Genomic DNA, 16,042 nt, shown 5'->3' on the forward strand with positions numbered 1-16,042 from the left:
TGGGCTGGGCTGGGCTGGGCTGGACTGGGCTGGGGTGGGCTGGGCTGGACTGGGCTGGGCTGGGCTGGGGTGGGCTGGGCTGGGCTGGACTGGGCTGGGGTGGGCTGGGCTGGACTGGGCTGCGGTAGGCTGGGCCGAGCAGGGCTGGGCTGGGGAGGGAAGCATGGAATCAGGAAGCAGGAGTGAGCAGAGTAGGGAGCACCTTGCGGACTGGTGATTAGCTAGTCAATCGTGGCAGTAATGTGTGTAACAACTGAGTTCTCAACTAGTCTGCACGCATCGTGAGAGCAGGGACTGGGGTCCCCAGCTCACAACCTTCTCCCCAGCAGGTGGCAGGGCCAGCAGCTGTGCTGGCAGCACAGGTGTCATCCATCCAGGAATCAAGCTGTCACGATCCCCTGATACCCTTGAGAAGTTGCACGACTTTGCCAGGAGCGAGGGCTGTCCCACCGGGAGCCACCTGGGCCTCTCTGCCCTGTAACAGCAGCAAGCCAGTCCCAGGGAGGTAGCAGGAGGCCTCTGGCGAACTTGGCCCTCCCCCGACCCCTCACATCCCGCACACTGCACAATGGTGGCTGAAGGAAGGAGGGGTGACAGGCGGACCCTCACCTGGCCACCCCAGGCCGCGGGCTGCTCTCCCTGCACCTGCGGGTCCTTGGCTGGGAAGTTCTGCTTTGACCACTGGCATGAGAGATGTCCAGAGACCCCGCCTCAGTGGCCCAGGTCCCGGGCCCAGCGGAGAAGCAGACTTGAGGGATTCCCCGGGGACCATCGTGAACAGAGCCGCAGGGGAGGCTGCAAGCCGCCGCTGTATTTTTAGATGACCCCATTTCTTAGCCATCTTTGGCTCTCACAACTCATGATGACACCGGGGCTGCCCCAAGGCCAAAGCTGTGATATGACCTGGAGCCTCTGGATCCAGCGTCCCTGTCGCCAGCCTGGCGGAGCACTCAGGGATGCCTCCTTACCTCTCCGGGCACCACTTTAACCACCAAAGACTTCCCTACCAGCACCCTGGACCCCAAGTTCTGAAAGCCTTTGCTCACGAGCCTGCGTGATATTTACTGTCCCCCACTGGGAGGTGGACAGAGGCCACTGGGGTGCCTGTCAATGACCACTGGAGAAGCCAGTACCTCCCAGGCCCTCCTGCCTCCCAGGCCCTCCTGCCACCCAGGCCCTGAGCTGGGGCCCCCATGTGCCCCTGAGTCCCTCACACAGGCTCCACTGTCCCCCTAGAATGCTTCCTGCTACGTGTCCTGGCCTCCGGGGCCCGGGGGACCTCAGTCTTCCTGACGTGGCCAGTGTGGGCTTTCAGAACAGACGGCCTGGGAGGAGTGCGATCTCTCCCCCTCATTGGCCTCTCCCTCCCTCCCCTCCCCCTCCCAGTGCAGACAGCAGCTAAAAATACCCCTCTGTCTGTCCCCACGTGGTGCCCAGCCCAGCCCAGCCCAGCCCAGCAGGCCCTCCGTGCCTGTCGCTGGCTGGGAAGTCCTATTCTCCGTCCTGAGTTCTTAGAGGTCCGGGGGCCGACTGAGAGGTACGATCCAAGGGGCCCTGGAGGGTGGGCGCCCCGGGAACAGGAGGTGGGAGGTACAGCAGGAAGCAGCAGGGGAGGGTGGGCTATGGTGACATAGTCTGCTTGGTGCAGAGATCACAGGGTCGGAGAGAGACCCCCCAACCTGGTCAAGCTGGGCCCCTTGGGTTGCGGTGAAGTCTCAGCTGTCACACTCCCCTCCGTGTCCTGGCCGGAGAGGTGGGCAACAGGGAGGCCGGGTGACACCCTCCAACGGCAGCCAGGACCCCCGTGTCTAGTCACTGGCCACAACTGGCTTAAGGCCCTTTGCTGTCCTGTCCGCTCAGCCCTCCTCATTCCTGGCCTGGACGGGCACCAGGCTGAGGCTCTGAGACTCTCCAGAAGCTCCCACCCGTGTGTACTGAGACCACAGGGTCACAGGCATCAGCAGACCCAATGAAAGCCCCACGAGAATGTGGCCCCTGCGGCGGTAGCCGCTGGCCACAGGGGACATAGTAATGATGGGAATGTGAGGCCTGGGGACAGTGGCTGCGGGCTCATCGCCTGTCCTCACTGGGCTGGAGAACCTCCCTGGAAGGGGGTCAGGCAAGACGGGTGCTGGACGGGGCCCCTGACCTGTCCTGTCCAGGCTTGAGCCCAGCCAGGTCCCCTAGGTGGGCTTCCCGGGCACTGCCCTGCTCTGTTGGGGCACTGGTGTGGGGAGGGGAAGGGCATTGGGCTCCCACCATGGCCACGGCCACGGCCACAGCACCAGAGCTCGGTAGGCCCCCGCCCCTTGGCACCCACAGTTCATACTTCTCTTTCCCGGAGTTCGTTATTTTGATCACACATTGAAGCAAACATTTGGTCCGCGGAGACGTCTGGTCGGTCTCCTTCCATTTATGGCTCTGGAAGGCGCCCCCTGGTGGACAGACCATTTCCCAGGGGTGCCGCTATTTTTGGTTGTAGGTAGTGCTGGGCAAGATTTGGGGCAGCTTTCTCGGGGTAAAATGTCAGAGGTACATAAATGGATATACGCACATAATTAAATAAGCCCAGAAGTGGATTTGCCGAATCAGATGATATAAACACCGATTCGACATCGCTCTCCGGAATGTTCCCCTCAGTCGTGTTTGTCTTTACCAACCTACACCCCAGGACCTGTAACCTGGGGGTTCAGCGCATGGGCTGAGCCTGACTCCCCCACTCCTAGCTGTGTGACCTGGGGCAAGTGACTTGTGTCTCCCCACCTTTACCCGGATCCTAATAGCACGGACCTCACAGGGTTGTCGTGCGGCCTGGCCATGGGGAGCATTGTGTCAGGGTGCACACGGAGTCCCTCTCCCCCCCAGACTCTGGATCTTCACTCCAGAGGACAGGGACCAAGGTCGCCCAGCAAGGTCACGGCAGCCCGAGACTCCACTTACCTATGGACAGTGAGGATCGGTGGGGCAGGGGAGCTCTCGAGTACTCTCATCACCATCCCAGCAATGTCCGATTTGGGAGGAGAGGAAGCCACTTGGACGTGGGGGGGCCACAGGGATCCCATCCCCATGCTCCGGGGGTGGGGGGGAGGCGTCTGTTCCGTGCAGCCCAGAGCTGTGGAGGGGTCAAGGCGTGGCTCTCTTGCTGGCCTCGTCCCGCCCTGATTGCCTGGCCAGGGTTAGGCCTCGGGCCCTCTCTGAGCCTCAACCTTCTCACTGCAGAATGGGACTAACACAGAGCCCTGCCTCGCAGGGCTACGGGGCTGGATCAGGCGGGACGCCGGGCCAGGCGCTCGGCACACCGCTGACGCTCAGTGTTTGTTGAAGACAGAAAGGACTGACGGTCGGCTGGCCGGCCAGTCGGGTGGGCGAGCAGGCGGACGGACCGCGCCCTGCCCCGGCTGACCCTGCCCTCTTCTCTCCCCAGGGTCTCGGGGGGGTGGGGCCCGGCTCTTCTTCCCCGTGAGCGGGTGGCACTGGCAGCCATGGTGCGGAACGTGGACGACCTGGACTTCCGCGTGCCCTCGCACGCCCAGGACATGCTGGACGGCCTGCAGCGGCTGCGCTCCCAGCCCAAGCTGGCCGACCTCACGCTGCTGGTGGGTGGCCGGGAGCTGCCCTGCCACCGCGCCCTCCTGGCGCTGAGCAGCCCCTACTTCCACGCCATGTTCGCGGGCAACTTCGCCGAGAGTTTCTCGGCGCGAGTGGAGCTGCGGGACGTGGAGCCCGCCGTGGTGGGGCAGCTGGTGGACTTCGTGTACACGGGCCGGCTGACCGTCACGCAGGGCAACGTGGAGGCGCTGACGCGCGCGGCCGCCCGCCTGCACTTCCCCGCCGTGCAGAAGGTCTGCGGCCGCTACCTGCAGCACCAGCTGGACGCCACCAACTGCCTGGGCATCTGCGAGTTTGGGGAGCAGCAGGGGCTGCCGGGCGTGGCCGCCAAGGCCCGGGCCTTCCTGCGGGAGAACTTCGAGGCCGTGGCCCGGGAGGACGAGTTCCTGCAGCTGCCCCGGGACCGGCTGGCCACCTGCCTGGCCGGCGAGCTGCTGCAGGTACAGCCGGACCAGAGCCGGCTGGAGGCCCTGCTGCGCTGGGCGCGTCACGACCCTCAGGCCCGGGCCGTCCACCTGCCCGAGCTGCTCAGCCTGGTGCGCCTGGACGCCGTGCCCAGGCCGCGCGTGCAGCACCTGCTGGCCACGGAGCCGCTGATCCGGGGCTCGGAGGAGTGTCGGGTGGCCCTGTCGCAGGGTCACGACGAGGCGAGTAAGGGGCAGGGAGGGGAGCCCCGGAGACCCCGCCTGGGAGGGGATGCTGGGGACAGGCGCCCTGAACCTCGCAACTCTGCCTGCCTTGGGCTGATTACCTGTGAGCGCACCTCTGTTCGGTGCCCCGTGCCCCTGTGTGCCCCCCCGCCCCCGGACGTGAGGGGAAGGGGAACCCAGGTCTTGTGATCTTTCACAACCCCGGTCGGCACCCACAGCTTGCGACAAGCCTGGAAAGGGACCTGAGGCAGCATGGGGAAGGCCAAAGCTGGGCTGGTGGCATCCTGGGAGGGGTGGCCGGTCAGGGAGGGCTCTCCGGAGGAGGCAGCATCCTAGCTGGGCCTTAGAGGAGGGATAGGAGTTGGGGAGGAGGGAAAACAAGCCGGGAAGACCGCACAGCTTGGGCACAGCAGCAGGCCCCCTCCTGCCCCTTAGAAAGCTCTCGAGCATTCATGGCGTCCAGGCAGTGAGCGTGGCAGGCAGGGCAGTTCCTGCGACAGAGAGCCGATGAGCCCATCTGCGGCTGGCAGCCTGCTCGGGGCCCGGCTCTGGAGGATTCCTCAGGAGCCAAGTCTGGGGACAAAGATGCGGCTCAGGCCAGGGTCAGTGTGTGGGGTGCTACCCTCAGGCACCCCCGGGGCACAGCGGGCCAGCGCGGGGCCCCGCCCCACTAGGCGGTCGCCTTGTAGCTGCTGGCAGTGGGCAGTCTGGGCCTTCTGTAGAAGGGGCCCGAGAGGCAGGAGGGCCCCGGGGGCCCCGGAGCTCCGGGCAGTGGCTTCTTACCAACAAAGGTGGAACCATTCTAGCGTCTCCCGCCGGGCCAGGGTCATCCCGGTTCGGCACGCGGCACGCCCGCCCAGGGGAGGGTCTGGGGACAGAGTCGGGGTTGGCTGCAAAGATGGGTGCAGGGACGCCTCTGGAAGGCACGTGGGGACTTCTGGAAAGGAGCGGCTCCCAGGTCTGGGGCGCACATGCACCTGCTGGCCCGCGTCTCTCCCAGTCCTGAGCGCTTGCCTTCAGCCCTGGGGCCGTGGCAACCACGTGCGGGTGCGCGTGTGCTCGCACATGCACACACGCACGCACACACACACACACGCACTCAAACGCACATCACCCCACACAGGTGCCCTGACACGGCTGCCCCACCAAAGTCCTGCCTCCGAAGAGGCCACTGAGGCCCGAAAGCACCCGGGGGCCCCTTGCACGGGGAATACGGTCACCTGCTTCTCTAACCCAGCCTTCCCGGCCCCACAGGCGCTGCCGGGCCTCCCGCAGAAGCTGCAGGAGGTTCTGGTGGTTGTGGGCGGGCGGGCACTGGAGGATGAGGAGGGGGCCGAGGAACCCGCCCCTCACGGCAGGAACTTCGCCTTCTACAACACCAAGGCCAGTGAGTACCCCTCACGCTGTCCCTGCGGCCGACGTCAGCCACTCGTGTCCACCTGGCAGGTAGAGGGAGCGGGGTGCGCAGGGGCCCGCCGAGTCCACCTCCTGCTGTGCCGGGGCCTCGCGGGGCGGGGGGTGGGGGGCTGCAGGAGAGTCTAGAGGCCGTGGTGGGGGCAGGGGAGGCTGACAGTGGGGGCACCGGGGCCTCCTAGCCCTCCGGCCCCAGCCCCCAGCTTTGGTCTTTTGGGCCCCGGAGCCCAAGGTAGAAGCTTCTGCCGCGTGGGAGGATGGCCCCTGGCCTGCGCGCCCAATGGAACCCCAGCCCCAGGGGGAGGGCAGGCGGCCGGGGTCCAGGTGGCCTGGAGGGTGAGAGCCCAGGGACGAGGGCAGCTCACACAGGTTCTAATTCCAGCCTTAGGGTGGGTCACCTCACCTCATCTGTGAAATGGGCTCCTCACGTGGTTGGGCAGCGGACCCAGAGAGCAGGGACTAGGCCCCTCCTGCCCGGGGCCCCATCACCGGCGGGGTCTCTGCAGGGGCCACGTTGGCCCTGGGAAGCTCTTCCAAGAGCTCCGACGAGGGTTGGCTGGTGTCCTGGGGCCGCTGGGCCAGTCGCCAGCCACCGACGGCCATCAGTAGCTGGCAGGCTGGAGGCAGTGTGAGGCCGGCTGGCCCAGGTCAGGGGCTGACGAGAGGGGATTTGGGCGCTGACGTCAGGAGATGAGCTTTGCTGGCTCCGCCCGGGGGCAGCTGTCCCTCCAACGCCAAGGGAGGACGGCGGGGGGCACGCTGGCAGGCAGAGGCCTGGTGACTGCCGGGCAGAGTCCCCACCCCAGGGTGACACACACATGAGTCAGGGGGACACGCAGTCCCTGCCCAGAGGGCAGGTGCCCGGCAAGGCCCAGAATTCTGCGTGTCTTCCCAGGGGACGTTGCCGAGGCCTGGGTCTCCCTCAGAGCCTTCCACAAGCACCCAGAATGTGTCCGTTTGGACATTCCCACGCCATCTCATTTTTATCTTTCCAAAGCATTTTCTCATTTCTTGCCTCAGTTTACCTCCTGTAGCTCCTTGAAGGTGGGTCCAAGGTGGGTGCAATTACTCTGTCCCTCAGTCATGCTGACGGTAATCCTAACAGGTACCACGTGTGCCCTGTGACAGATACACGCGGTCAGAGATAGTCCCCGGGAGGTGGGAATCACCCCTAGGCTACCGAGGAGGAGACGGAGGCTGTGGGTCACCCGAGGCCACACAGCCCGTGCACAAGAGCTAGGGTTTGGACTCACACTGCCTGCTGTAAGGCCCGAGTCCGATCTCCTATGCCCTTGCGTAGAGACCCCCTAGTGACCGGAGATCAGGTGCTTTGACCCGTCACCCCATCTGACTGAGGAGGGACCCAACCCAGGGGCCAAATTGTCCATTTGGGGTCAGTGAGGCCGCCTGCAGGGTCAGGGCGAGACCCAGCTTCTGGAGCCTGAGCCACCTCCCGCAGTCCTGTGTCCAGTCCGGGTGCCGGGCGGGCTCCAGGGGGCGGGGTGGGGAGGAGGAGGCCGCCGAGAGCCAGGCCTGGCAGGGGCACGTGGGGGCCCGGGGTGTCGCCCCCCGCCCCTTGCTCCTCCCACCCGTGAGGGAACATCCCTGCACCCACTGAGGGGCGAGGGGGGCCCCAGCAGGCAAAGAGCTCGGCCGCCCTGACCCCCCTGCCTGTCTCTTCCCCCAGAGAAGTGGATGGCGCTCCCAGATTTCCCCGACTACCACAAGTGGGGCTTCTCCCTGACGGCACTCAACAATACCGTCTATGTCACAGGTGGGCAGGCGCGGCTCCCGGCAGGTGTCGCTGGTGGGGGTGATGCCAGTGAGAAGCAGCCCTCCCCTCCCCCCGCGGGGCCCCCGGCCGTCCGGTCAACACTCCCGCAGACACTCCCACGACGTGAACACGAAGAGATTTAAAATCCACGGGCCATGGGTGCGAAGAACCGTTCCGTGTTCTGCCGGACGGAGACCCAGGGAGGCTTTGCTAGGAAGGAGCTGTGTGATGGGCAGGAGGGTCACTCTGTTCTTGTCCGTCTTAGAAGTTGGGGGCCCGTCTAAAAGTTGGTTGGGGAGGGGCGCCTAGATGGCTCAGTCGGCGAAGCGCCCGACTTCGGCTCAGGTCGCGGTCTCGCGGTTCGTGGGTTCGAGCCCCGCGTTGACAGCTCAGAACCTGGAGCCTGCTTTGGATTCTGTCTCCCTCTCTCTCTGCCCCTCCCCTGTTCACGCTCTGTCTCTCTGTCTCTCAAAAATAAATAAACACTAAAAAAAATCTATTTTAATTTGGTTGGGGAAACAGCTTTCACGGCTGAAGGTCTGAAACCACTGATCTCGTCTCCCCTACTTACGGGGCCTGGAGCAATCCGTCCAAGTCACACAGCTGGACTGCGCCACCCCCCGTCCCGCCCCATGCCCAGGCCCCGCGTGGGGAGGACACCGGACCCTTGGTAGCCAGCACCCACTGGCCTGGGGACCCCAGGCTGGCGGGCGCCTGACCCCCTCAGAGCTCTCTCCTGCAGGTGGCTCCCGGGGCACCAAGACAGACACCTGGTCAACCACCCAGGCCTGGTGCTTCCCTCTGAAGGAGGCAGCCTGGAAGCCAGTGACACCCATGCTGAAGGCCCGCACGAACCACGCCAGTGTGGCGCTCAACGGGGAGATCTATGCCATCGGCGGTAAGGCCTCCCTCTCCGTCCTCCCCGGGGCCACCTCCTGCTCCGTGAAGTCCCTGGGGTGACGAGACCCATAGTGGTCCTCCCGCCTTGGCTGTCACCTTTGATCCCACCACGCCCCCAGCCTGAGCACTGAGGCCCGCCTCGTCCCTCCTACCCTCCAGAGCTGTGACAAGGAGTCACCCCAGGGACCCTTACAGTTAGATAAATATTGGAAAAGACAAAGACTGTGGCCGAGAGCAAGAGTGTCCCAAGGCCTCTGTAGGTGACAAATCGGTCCTGAGGCCCCTCCTAAGTGCCCCCACAGTTCCTGAGCCCGGGGCAGGTGGGGGCAAATAGGAGTGGCCTCGCCCCCTCCCCGCCCCCCCCCCCCCCCGTGCAGTCTGGAGTCAAGGGTCCCTGGGTCCAGGTGCCCACGCCGCTTGACGGTATGGCCCGGGGCAAGTGCCCTCGCCCCTCGGAGCCTCGGTTCCCTCTCTGTGAAATGGGGTAAGTCACCCGCCTCACGAGGCCAAGCCCTTCCCCTCCCGGGATGCTCCCCGCCGCCTCCGAGAAGCTCCCAGGCCTGCATTTTCGGGAACTTTCCCTTGCCCCTCGCCTCTTGCGGCCCTGACCCCCTCCCGGCCCGACAGGGACCACTCTGGACGTGGTGGAGGTGGAGAGCTACGACCCTTACACAGACACCTGGACGCCCATCAGCCCGGCCCTCAAGTACGTCAGCAACTTCTCCGCGGCCGGCTGCCAGGGCAGGCTGTACCTGGTGGGCTCCAGCGCCTGCAAATATAACGCCCTGGCCCTGCAGTGTTACAACCCTGTCACAGGTAGGGGGCACGGGACCCAGGCGCCCGGCCACACAGGGACACTCCTCGCGTGGCTGGGGGTGGGGGGTGGGGCGAGCGGCAGGGGACATAGGCAGGCAGCCACAGGCCCCCCTGCAGGCCACAGTCCCATCTCGGCAAGCCAGAGGGCGGGGACCCCGGGGACGGCGGGGCCAGGGGCGCAGGGAGCAGGCAGCCAGAGGCCTCTAACAAACGGTCACAGCCCCACCAAGGGGTGGGTGTGACAGCGGAGGAAGGCGGGGGCCCCGGGGGGGGGGGCAGGGAACCGAGGGGGTGGGTAGCCCGCACGGAGACACCGCCCCGTGCCAGTCGAGAGGCTTGGGGGCGGGGGGCTAGGTGGTGGGGAGCCCATCTCCAGGCCCTGGATGCTGCCCGGCCGCTGCGTCTGCCCGGAGCTGGCCTCATGGGCCAGGAGCAGTGGCCCGGACCCACAAGTCCTGGCGGCGCCCGCTTGGGCTCTGGACTCCGTGCCAGGGTTTGGGCCCCAGCTGGGCTCCCTCTGGCTCGGTGGTCTTCCTGGCCCTGGCTCTCACCCTCCGTTCTGTCCTCTGGGTGGTGGAGATGATAATAGGACCCGTTTTGTAGGGTGGGTGTGAGGAGGATCCCAGGGTCAGGTGGGACCCCCCAGACTCGGCCGACCGGGTGGGAAAGAGGCAGAGGCCCCGGGGCCAGGCGGGATGGTGGAGGGTGGGGGTGGCAGCCAGTCCAAGGCCTCCGAAAGCCCTCGAGCCCCTCCTGCGGACCTGAGGACAAAACTCTGCGGAGCCCCGCCCCCAGAGGGAGAGCGGGGCTCCGGAAGGAGAGGGCAGCGGGGTCCACGCCCCGCAGGAGGTCTCCGGGACCCGGGGAGCGGCCGCCCTGGTGAAAGTGGGCTTGGTGCCGTGTCCCCGCAGACTCGTGGAGCGTGATCGCCTCGCCCTTCCTCCCCAAGTACCTGTCCTCGCCCCGCTGCGCCGCACTGCAGGGGACTCTCTACCTGGTCGGTGACAACACCAAGAAGGTCTACATGTACGACCCCGGGGCCAACCTGTGGCAGAAGGTGGGCCTCAGCCTCACCTCCCAGGGCAACACCCCACCCCCCCAAGACTCTCGACACCATGAGAGCGGGCCTGGGGACGGTGGGGCTGGGGGGTGTCACCACGGGGGGCTGACCGTGAAGGGAGGTAAGGGGCCCGGATTCCGGGACAGGAAAGCCCAGGACCGGGGGCTCCCGGTCACCATGGGTGCTCCGTCCCCAGCACGGGGTGGTCTGTTCTTCTCGGGGAGCCAATCCAGGCTCAGCCAGAGGTGCTTCAGGGACGGCCGTGGCTGTCCTGGTGCGGGCCAGGCCCGGGAGGGAGGGCGTCCCCCACCCACGGGGGTGCAGGGACGGGGATCCCTTGGCTGCGGCTAAGCTGGGAACAGCCAGCTCCTCGGTGCCCCGCTTCCCTCCTTGCTGCCCCCTCCTCTTCTGCCTCGGGGCCCAGGGAGAGAGCAGCTGCTGGGCATCTCAAGCCCCGGCCTTTCTCTGTGTTCCTTCTGGAGAAAGAGGAGGGGCGGTGCCCAGAGCCATGGCGGCGGCCTCAGCCCCAGCGGGACACCCTAGGCCCACCGCACCTGCCTTGAGGTCCTTGATCCCCGGAGGCCCGAGGAGGTGGCACGGCCTCCTGCGGCCACCTCAGGAGGGTTGGGCGGGCCGGCCGGGTGACAGCAGGGCCCCTGCCCTCCTGCCGCCCGCAGCTGTCCCCTGGCGTCAGAGCTCAGCTGACCGGAGGCCCCCATTACAGTGCAAAACAGGTGCAGGGTGGGCCCTGCCAGGCAGGCGCTTTCTCTCTGGGGCCTCCCAGCTGGGTCACGGCCCAGGCCACCGATCTGGGGGCATCCCGGCCACGAAGGGCTCTGCCTCTCCCTGTCCCGGCCCGGGGTGGCTGCCCATCGTCCTCGTGTGGAGGCCACAGATGGGCCTCTTCCCTCCCGCCCACGCTGGGCTCCTCCACAAGGGCCCTCATGTCTCTCTGGCCTCACGAGCCCTGTCCAGGGCACCCCTGGGGCCCCACCCACCCGTCGCCTCCAAGAGAGCAGCCATGAATCAGAGGCCCGGCCCGGAACGTGCTGGGAGGCAGCTCCCAGGGTCTCTAACACCCTGACTTCAGATATGAGTGACTTTGGGCCTAGGTGACCAAGGGGCCCGGGGACATCATCCTGGGCGATGTGGGCCGGAGAGAGAGCACGGGCGGGGCAGTCTGAGGGTCCCGGGGGGAGTTACAGGGAGTCTGGGTGAGGTCCCAGGTAGCAGGTGTGCCGGTGTCCTGGACAGGGTGGTGGCCGTCCTCCCTGCGTGTCCCCCGTGTCCCGCCCCAAGGGCACTCTGGCCACCGTCCCCGCCCACCCGCCCACCCGCTGGGCACTGACCGCTGCCCACCCACAGGTGCAGTCCCTGCACAGCCTGCACGAGAACGGTGCGTTGGTGCCGCTGGGTGACACGCTGTACGTGACGGGGGGCCGCTGGCAGGGCGTGGATGGCGACTACCACGTGGAGATGGAGGTCTACGACCGCGGGCGGGACACCTGGACCCACCACGGCGCCCTGCCCCGCCTCTGGCTCTACCACGGGGCCTCCACCGTCTTCCTGGACGTGTCCAAGTGGACCCAGCCCTTCAGCCCCACCCAGGAGCACTGAGCAGCTCTGGGTCGGACGGGGGGTGGGGGTGGGGGTGGCGGCTGAGCCCCCCACCCAGGGGACAGCCCCCCTTCGCGTGCTGCCTGTCTGTTCAGCTGGTGCTGCCGGGCCCCCCAGGGCTCGGGCCACCAGGGACATCAGAGGACACCGCAGCCGCCACCCCGGCTCTGAGCTGACCAGAGGCAGGGCTTTGGACTCTGGCCGCCCGCACGGAGGCGAGAAGCGGCTCTCCTGCCCACGGGCCGTCTGAGGCCTCAAAGGAGCCGAGGGGCCCAGGGAAGCACAGGGAGGGCCCCCGCGCTCTCCAAATGCTGCCACCCCCAGCCGTGTGTCCGTCCGTGGCTTCTGGAAGCCGCATCACAGAGCGAAGGATCCCGGGGCGGGGTCTACGCCAGGCGTCTGTGGGCCTGCCGCCGCCTGGCCCGCAGCTGTGTGACCGCAGCCGGCAGCTGCCCGTCTCTGGGCCTCAGGCTCAGCATCCGTGGGGCACCGAGAAGGGAGGAGGCCGGGCATGGGGCCCGGGAGAGAGGGTCCTCTGCCAGTGTCAGGGTCTGCCCCAGGGCGCCTTGGGTCTGACCGGGGTCCCAGGTAGAACTGGTTCAAGCCTCCCTGCTCCTTCCCACTGGTCCTTAACAAGGTATCGCACTGAAGGAGTCTCACCGGGTGCTCAGTGGCCCTCCCCCTTGGTCACAAGCTTCATCAAGGGACCCAGGACTACAAGTCGGGGTCCTAGGTCCAGCCTGGCTCCAGCCCTGGCACTGACTGTCTGAGGTCTGGGGAGCCCGCACCTCCCTCTGGACCTGGGTTTTCTCTTCTTTTAAATTAAAAAAAAAATTTTTTTTTTCATTTATTTTTGAGAGAGAGAGAGACAGAGTACAAGTATGGGAGGGGCAGAGAGAGAGGGAGACGTAGAATCTGAGGCAGGATTCAGGCTCTGAGCTGTCAGCCCGGAGCCCGACGTGGGGCTCGAACTCATGAACCACGAGATCGTGACCTGAGCTGAAGTCGGACGCTTCACCGACGGAGCCCCCCAGGCGCCCCCTGGGTTTCCTCTTCTTTGAAACCCACTGGGGACGAGAGGGGCCTCTGACATCCCTGGGTTCTGAGGAAGGAATCCCTGGGTCCCTCCACGTCCACTTTGCTCCCAGACCTGGTCTCTCATGCCCACTTCTCGTGGGAGGATTGAATGTGTCTCCCAGGGCTTAGGCGGAGCTCCACCAGCTCACCGGGTGTCCTCAGAGCTGGGGGTCCTGCTCCTTCGGAGCGGATGCAAATGAAGACGAAGGTTCTGGCACCCTGGAGTCTCTCCACACGAAAATCTTCTGAAATGTTTTCTGAACAGTTATTGAAGACAACCATGCACTCTTTCAAAACAAAGACTCAACATGTCAAATGGACTTCTTTTTTTTTTAAATCACAATTAGGTAGTCGGAAGGCGGTATCTTAGAATAAGGCCCGCTTCTGCTCCCGCACACCTCATGGCGATGCGGGGAGGCACCTGGGGTGGGGGCGCACATCCCACTCCAGGGCCCGGTCCTCGGCCCGCTGGTGCCAGACCGCCCCTCATCTGATCAGCTGCGCTGCCCCTACACGGAGCACCTGGGTCAGGCCCATCGTGTCCTTCAGGGTCACAGGAGGAAACAGATGACTCTTGGAATCGAGTAATGGGGGACGTTTTCACAAAGGGTTACTTCCAAGGCGTAGGCAGGCTGGAGAGGCTCCCAGCGGGGGGGTCCAGCAACAGTGGGGAGCTGTCACCTGCCCTCTCCCCCCGGGGACGTGGGAAGGAGCAGCCACAACCTCCAGCTGGAGGGAGGGAGGTGCCAAGGGTCTGGGGCCTTTGCTAAAGGAACGCAGCCTGTACCACTGTCCCTTGTGGCCCAGCGGGGACCAAGTGGCAGGACAGATACCCCGACCTCACTCTCTTTCCTGCCTCCCGGACTCCTGCTGGTGCCTCCCACTGGCCAGATCCAACCAGAATCAGAGGGAAAACGGGCCACTGGCAGAGAGCAGATGGAGACAGGGCACCAGGATGGGCAAACGGATTTGCCTCACAGGAACTGAACACTCAAGGGATCCTCACGGGAGACAGACACTAACATACATTCGCACGAGGAACGTCTGCAGAGCAACCCAAGCCATCTTCTTCTCTTCCTTGGAAAACAAGGACACATCGGTTTGGGGGCCAGTATGGACTTCCAGAAAGGAGAACGGATAACCTTGGGACATGTGCAAAAGCCCACCAAACTCTCAGGCCCACAGGAGTGAGAGCACCTGTCCTGCCCCAAAGAGCTCACGTCTGCCGGGCGGGTGCACACTTGTCTTTCTCACAGACGGTGTTGGGTAAACTGAGACTCCTCAGCAGCCCTGAGACTTTGGTGACCAAAGAGTGCTACACAGTGCCCTCTGTGGCCACCAACCCAGGCTCAACTCCCTTTGGTTCCCAGATGAGCCAGGGTCCATGGACGCTTCTCACCACTTCCGCTGGACTTGGGTTTTCCAGTATCTCGCAGACAAGACCCTCCTGTTATTGAGCCTCTTTCCTGTACCAGGCAGGGACGGTGACTGTTGGAATCAAGCAGTTGACAGTCCCATGTAAATATCTGTAATAAATGAAGTGATCCAATGACAGTTCACTGTGGTCAATTCAGACTTCTACTCCCGTTGGTCGACCAGTTGGCCCGGTGGAAAGTATGAATTTTGACCAGGAATCTGTGACTTAAGAAGGGGTGGTCACAGGGGCGCCTGGGTGGCTCAGTCGGTTGAGCGTCTGACTTCGGCTCAGGTCATGACCTCTCGGTCCGTGAGTTCGAGGCCCGCGTCCGCCTCTGTGCTCACAGCTCGGAGCCTGGGGCCTGTTTCGGATTCTGTGCCTCCCTCTCTCTCTGCCCCTCCCCCGTTGATGCTCTGTCTCTCTGTCTCAAAAATAAATAAACGATAAAAAAAATTAAAAAAAAAAAAAGAAGGGGTGGTCACAGCCACACAAAAGGTAAGGCCGTCCGCTCCTCCGGGGCCATGTCCTTCATCTTCGGTCCCCAGTGCCACTCAGCCGGAAGTGTGGCTACTGTTGCTGCGTGCAGGTGATTCCCCCAGGCCCCTGGATCACGCACACGGGAGGGTGGCCAGGCACGACGTCGATTAATTGCAGGAGGAAGTGGGCTGCAAAGAGAACCTCCCTGCTTGGAATAAACACCCCAGGAGCCAGTGTCACTTCCCCAAAGCTAATCGGCTGTCCCAGGGCTCTTCAGGGCCAGCAGCTGGGGTTATTTGGATCGCAACCACACGAATGTAATTCTTCTCACAATGGCAAGACAGAGCCACCAACATGTACCCTCTTACATTAAACTCGAAGGTGAGCTAGGCTAATTTTTTAAGTTAATCAATCGAAAACATGGAAACGATGAGCAGAAAATACACCAAGAAACCCTCCGGGTGGAAGTGAGAAAGACCAGACCTTCCCTTGCCAGACCTAGGCGGCCCACGGACCTGTCCAGGATTGCACGGCTTACCCCCAGCACTTGACCCGGGCCCGGCATGTAGCGGGGAACTGAGCAAATGTTCACTGAATGAGCCGCTGACCCCAGGTCGTGAAGGTTAGACCTGGACGAGTGACCTTGGGCCAGTCCCAAGATCTCAGCCTCAGTTTCCTCATCTGTGCAATGGGGGTAATCACACGATTCGAGAATTAGATGATGTCATGTGTTTGGAAGGTTCCAGTAAACAGCAAAGGTCGCCTTCCTGGACATTGGGAGGCCACACAACAAGTTGACTTCAGGCTCCCACTGTTTTCGGGGCAAAGGGAGCTTTTATTCCCATGACTTCATCGGCAAAGGCCCTTCCTTTGGAGGAAAAGAGAAGAGTGAGAACAGCTTGACTGCAGCAGGCTGATGGGAAGCCAGGGCTGAGGCCGTGACATGAGGGCCCAAGAATGAGGATTAGGTTTCAGCCAGGCCTGAGGGCGCACGGGGGAGGCCACCTCGGGCTCCGTCTGGGCCCCCTTCTGTGCCCACTCATTCAGTACTTCCATCCTGAGACCCATTGCCTCAGCCCCAGATGCTGCCCCGGCTCTGAACCCCCGGGCTGCTGCCGCGGGGGGGAGGGGGGGCTGGGGGACAAGCTGTCTGGTGCCACCGGAACCTGTTTCTGGTGCTCCTTGACCTGGGGGAGTCTTTGCTGAGGCCTGCCCTCCTCTGAGCAGATTTC

General features: G+C 64.3%; 1 protein-coding gene across 1 annotated transcript; it reads left to right on the top strand.

Moving 5' to 3' along the window:
* The first annotated feature begins 1,465 nt into the window (after positions 1 to 1,465).
* KLHL30 (kelch like family member 30) lies at positions 1,466 to 12,713 on the top strand. The gene is made up of 8 exons (XM_047846372.1): positions 1,466 to 1,537; positions 3,425 to 4,256; positions 5,514 to 5,646; positions 7,360 to 7,446; positions 8,189 to 8,344; positions 8,974 to 9,162; positions 10,074 to 10,219; positions 11,588 to 12,713. Exons 2-8 carry the CDS (start codon positions 3,483 to 3,485, stop codon positions 11,837 to 11,839), a joined length of 1,737 nt encoding a protein of 578 aa, XP_047702328.1. The 5' UTR covers positions 1,466 to 1,537; positions 3,425 to 3,482; the 3' UTR covers positions 11,840 to 12,713.
* Positions 12,714 to 16,042: the final 3,329 nt, after the last annotated feature.

This window comes from Prionailurus viverrinus, unplaced genomic scaffold, assembly GCF_022837055.1.
Source record: "Prionailurus viverrinus isolate Anna unplaced genomic scaffold, UM_Priviv_1.0 scaffold_39, whole genome shotgun sequence".
In the NCBI taxonomy this organism is placed as follows: domain Eukaryota; kingdom Metazoa; phylum Chordata; class Mammalia; order Carnivora; family Felidae; genus Prionailurus; species Prionailurus viverrinus.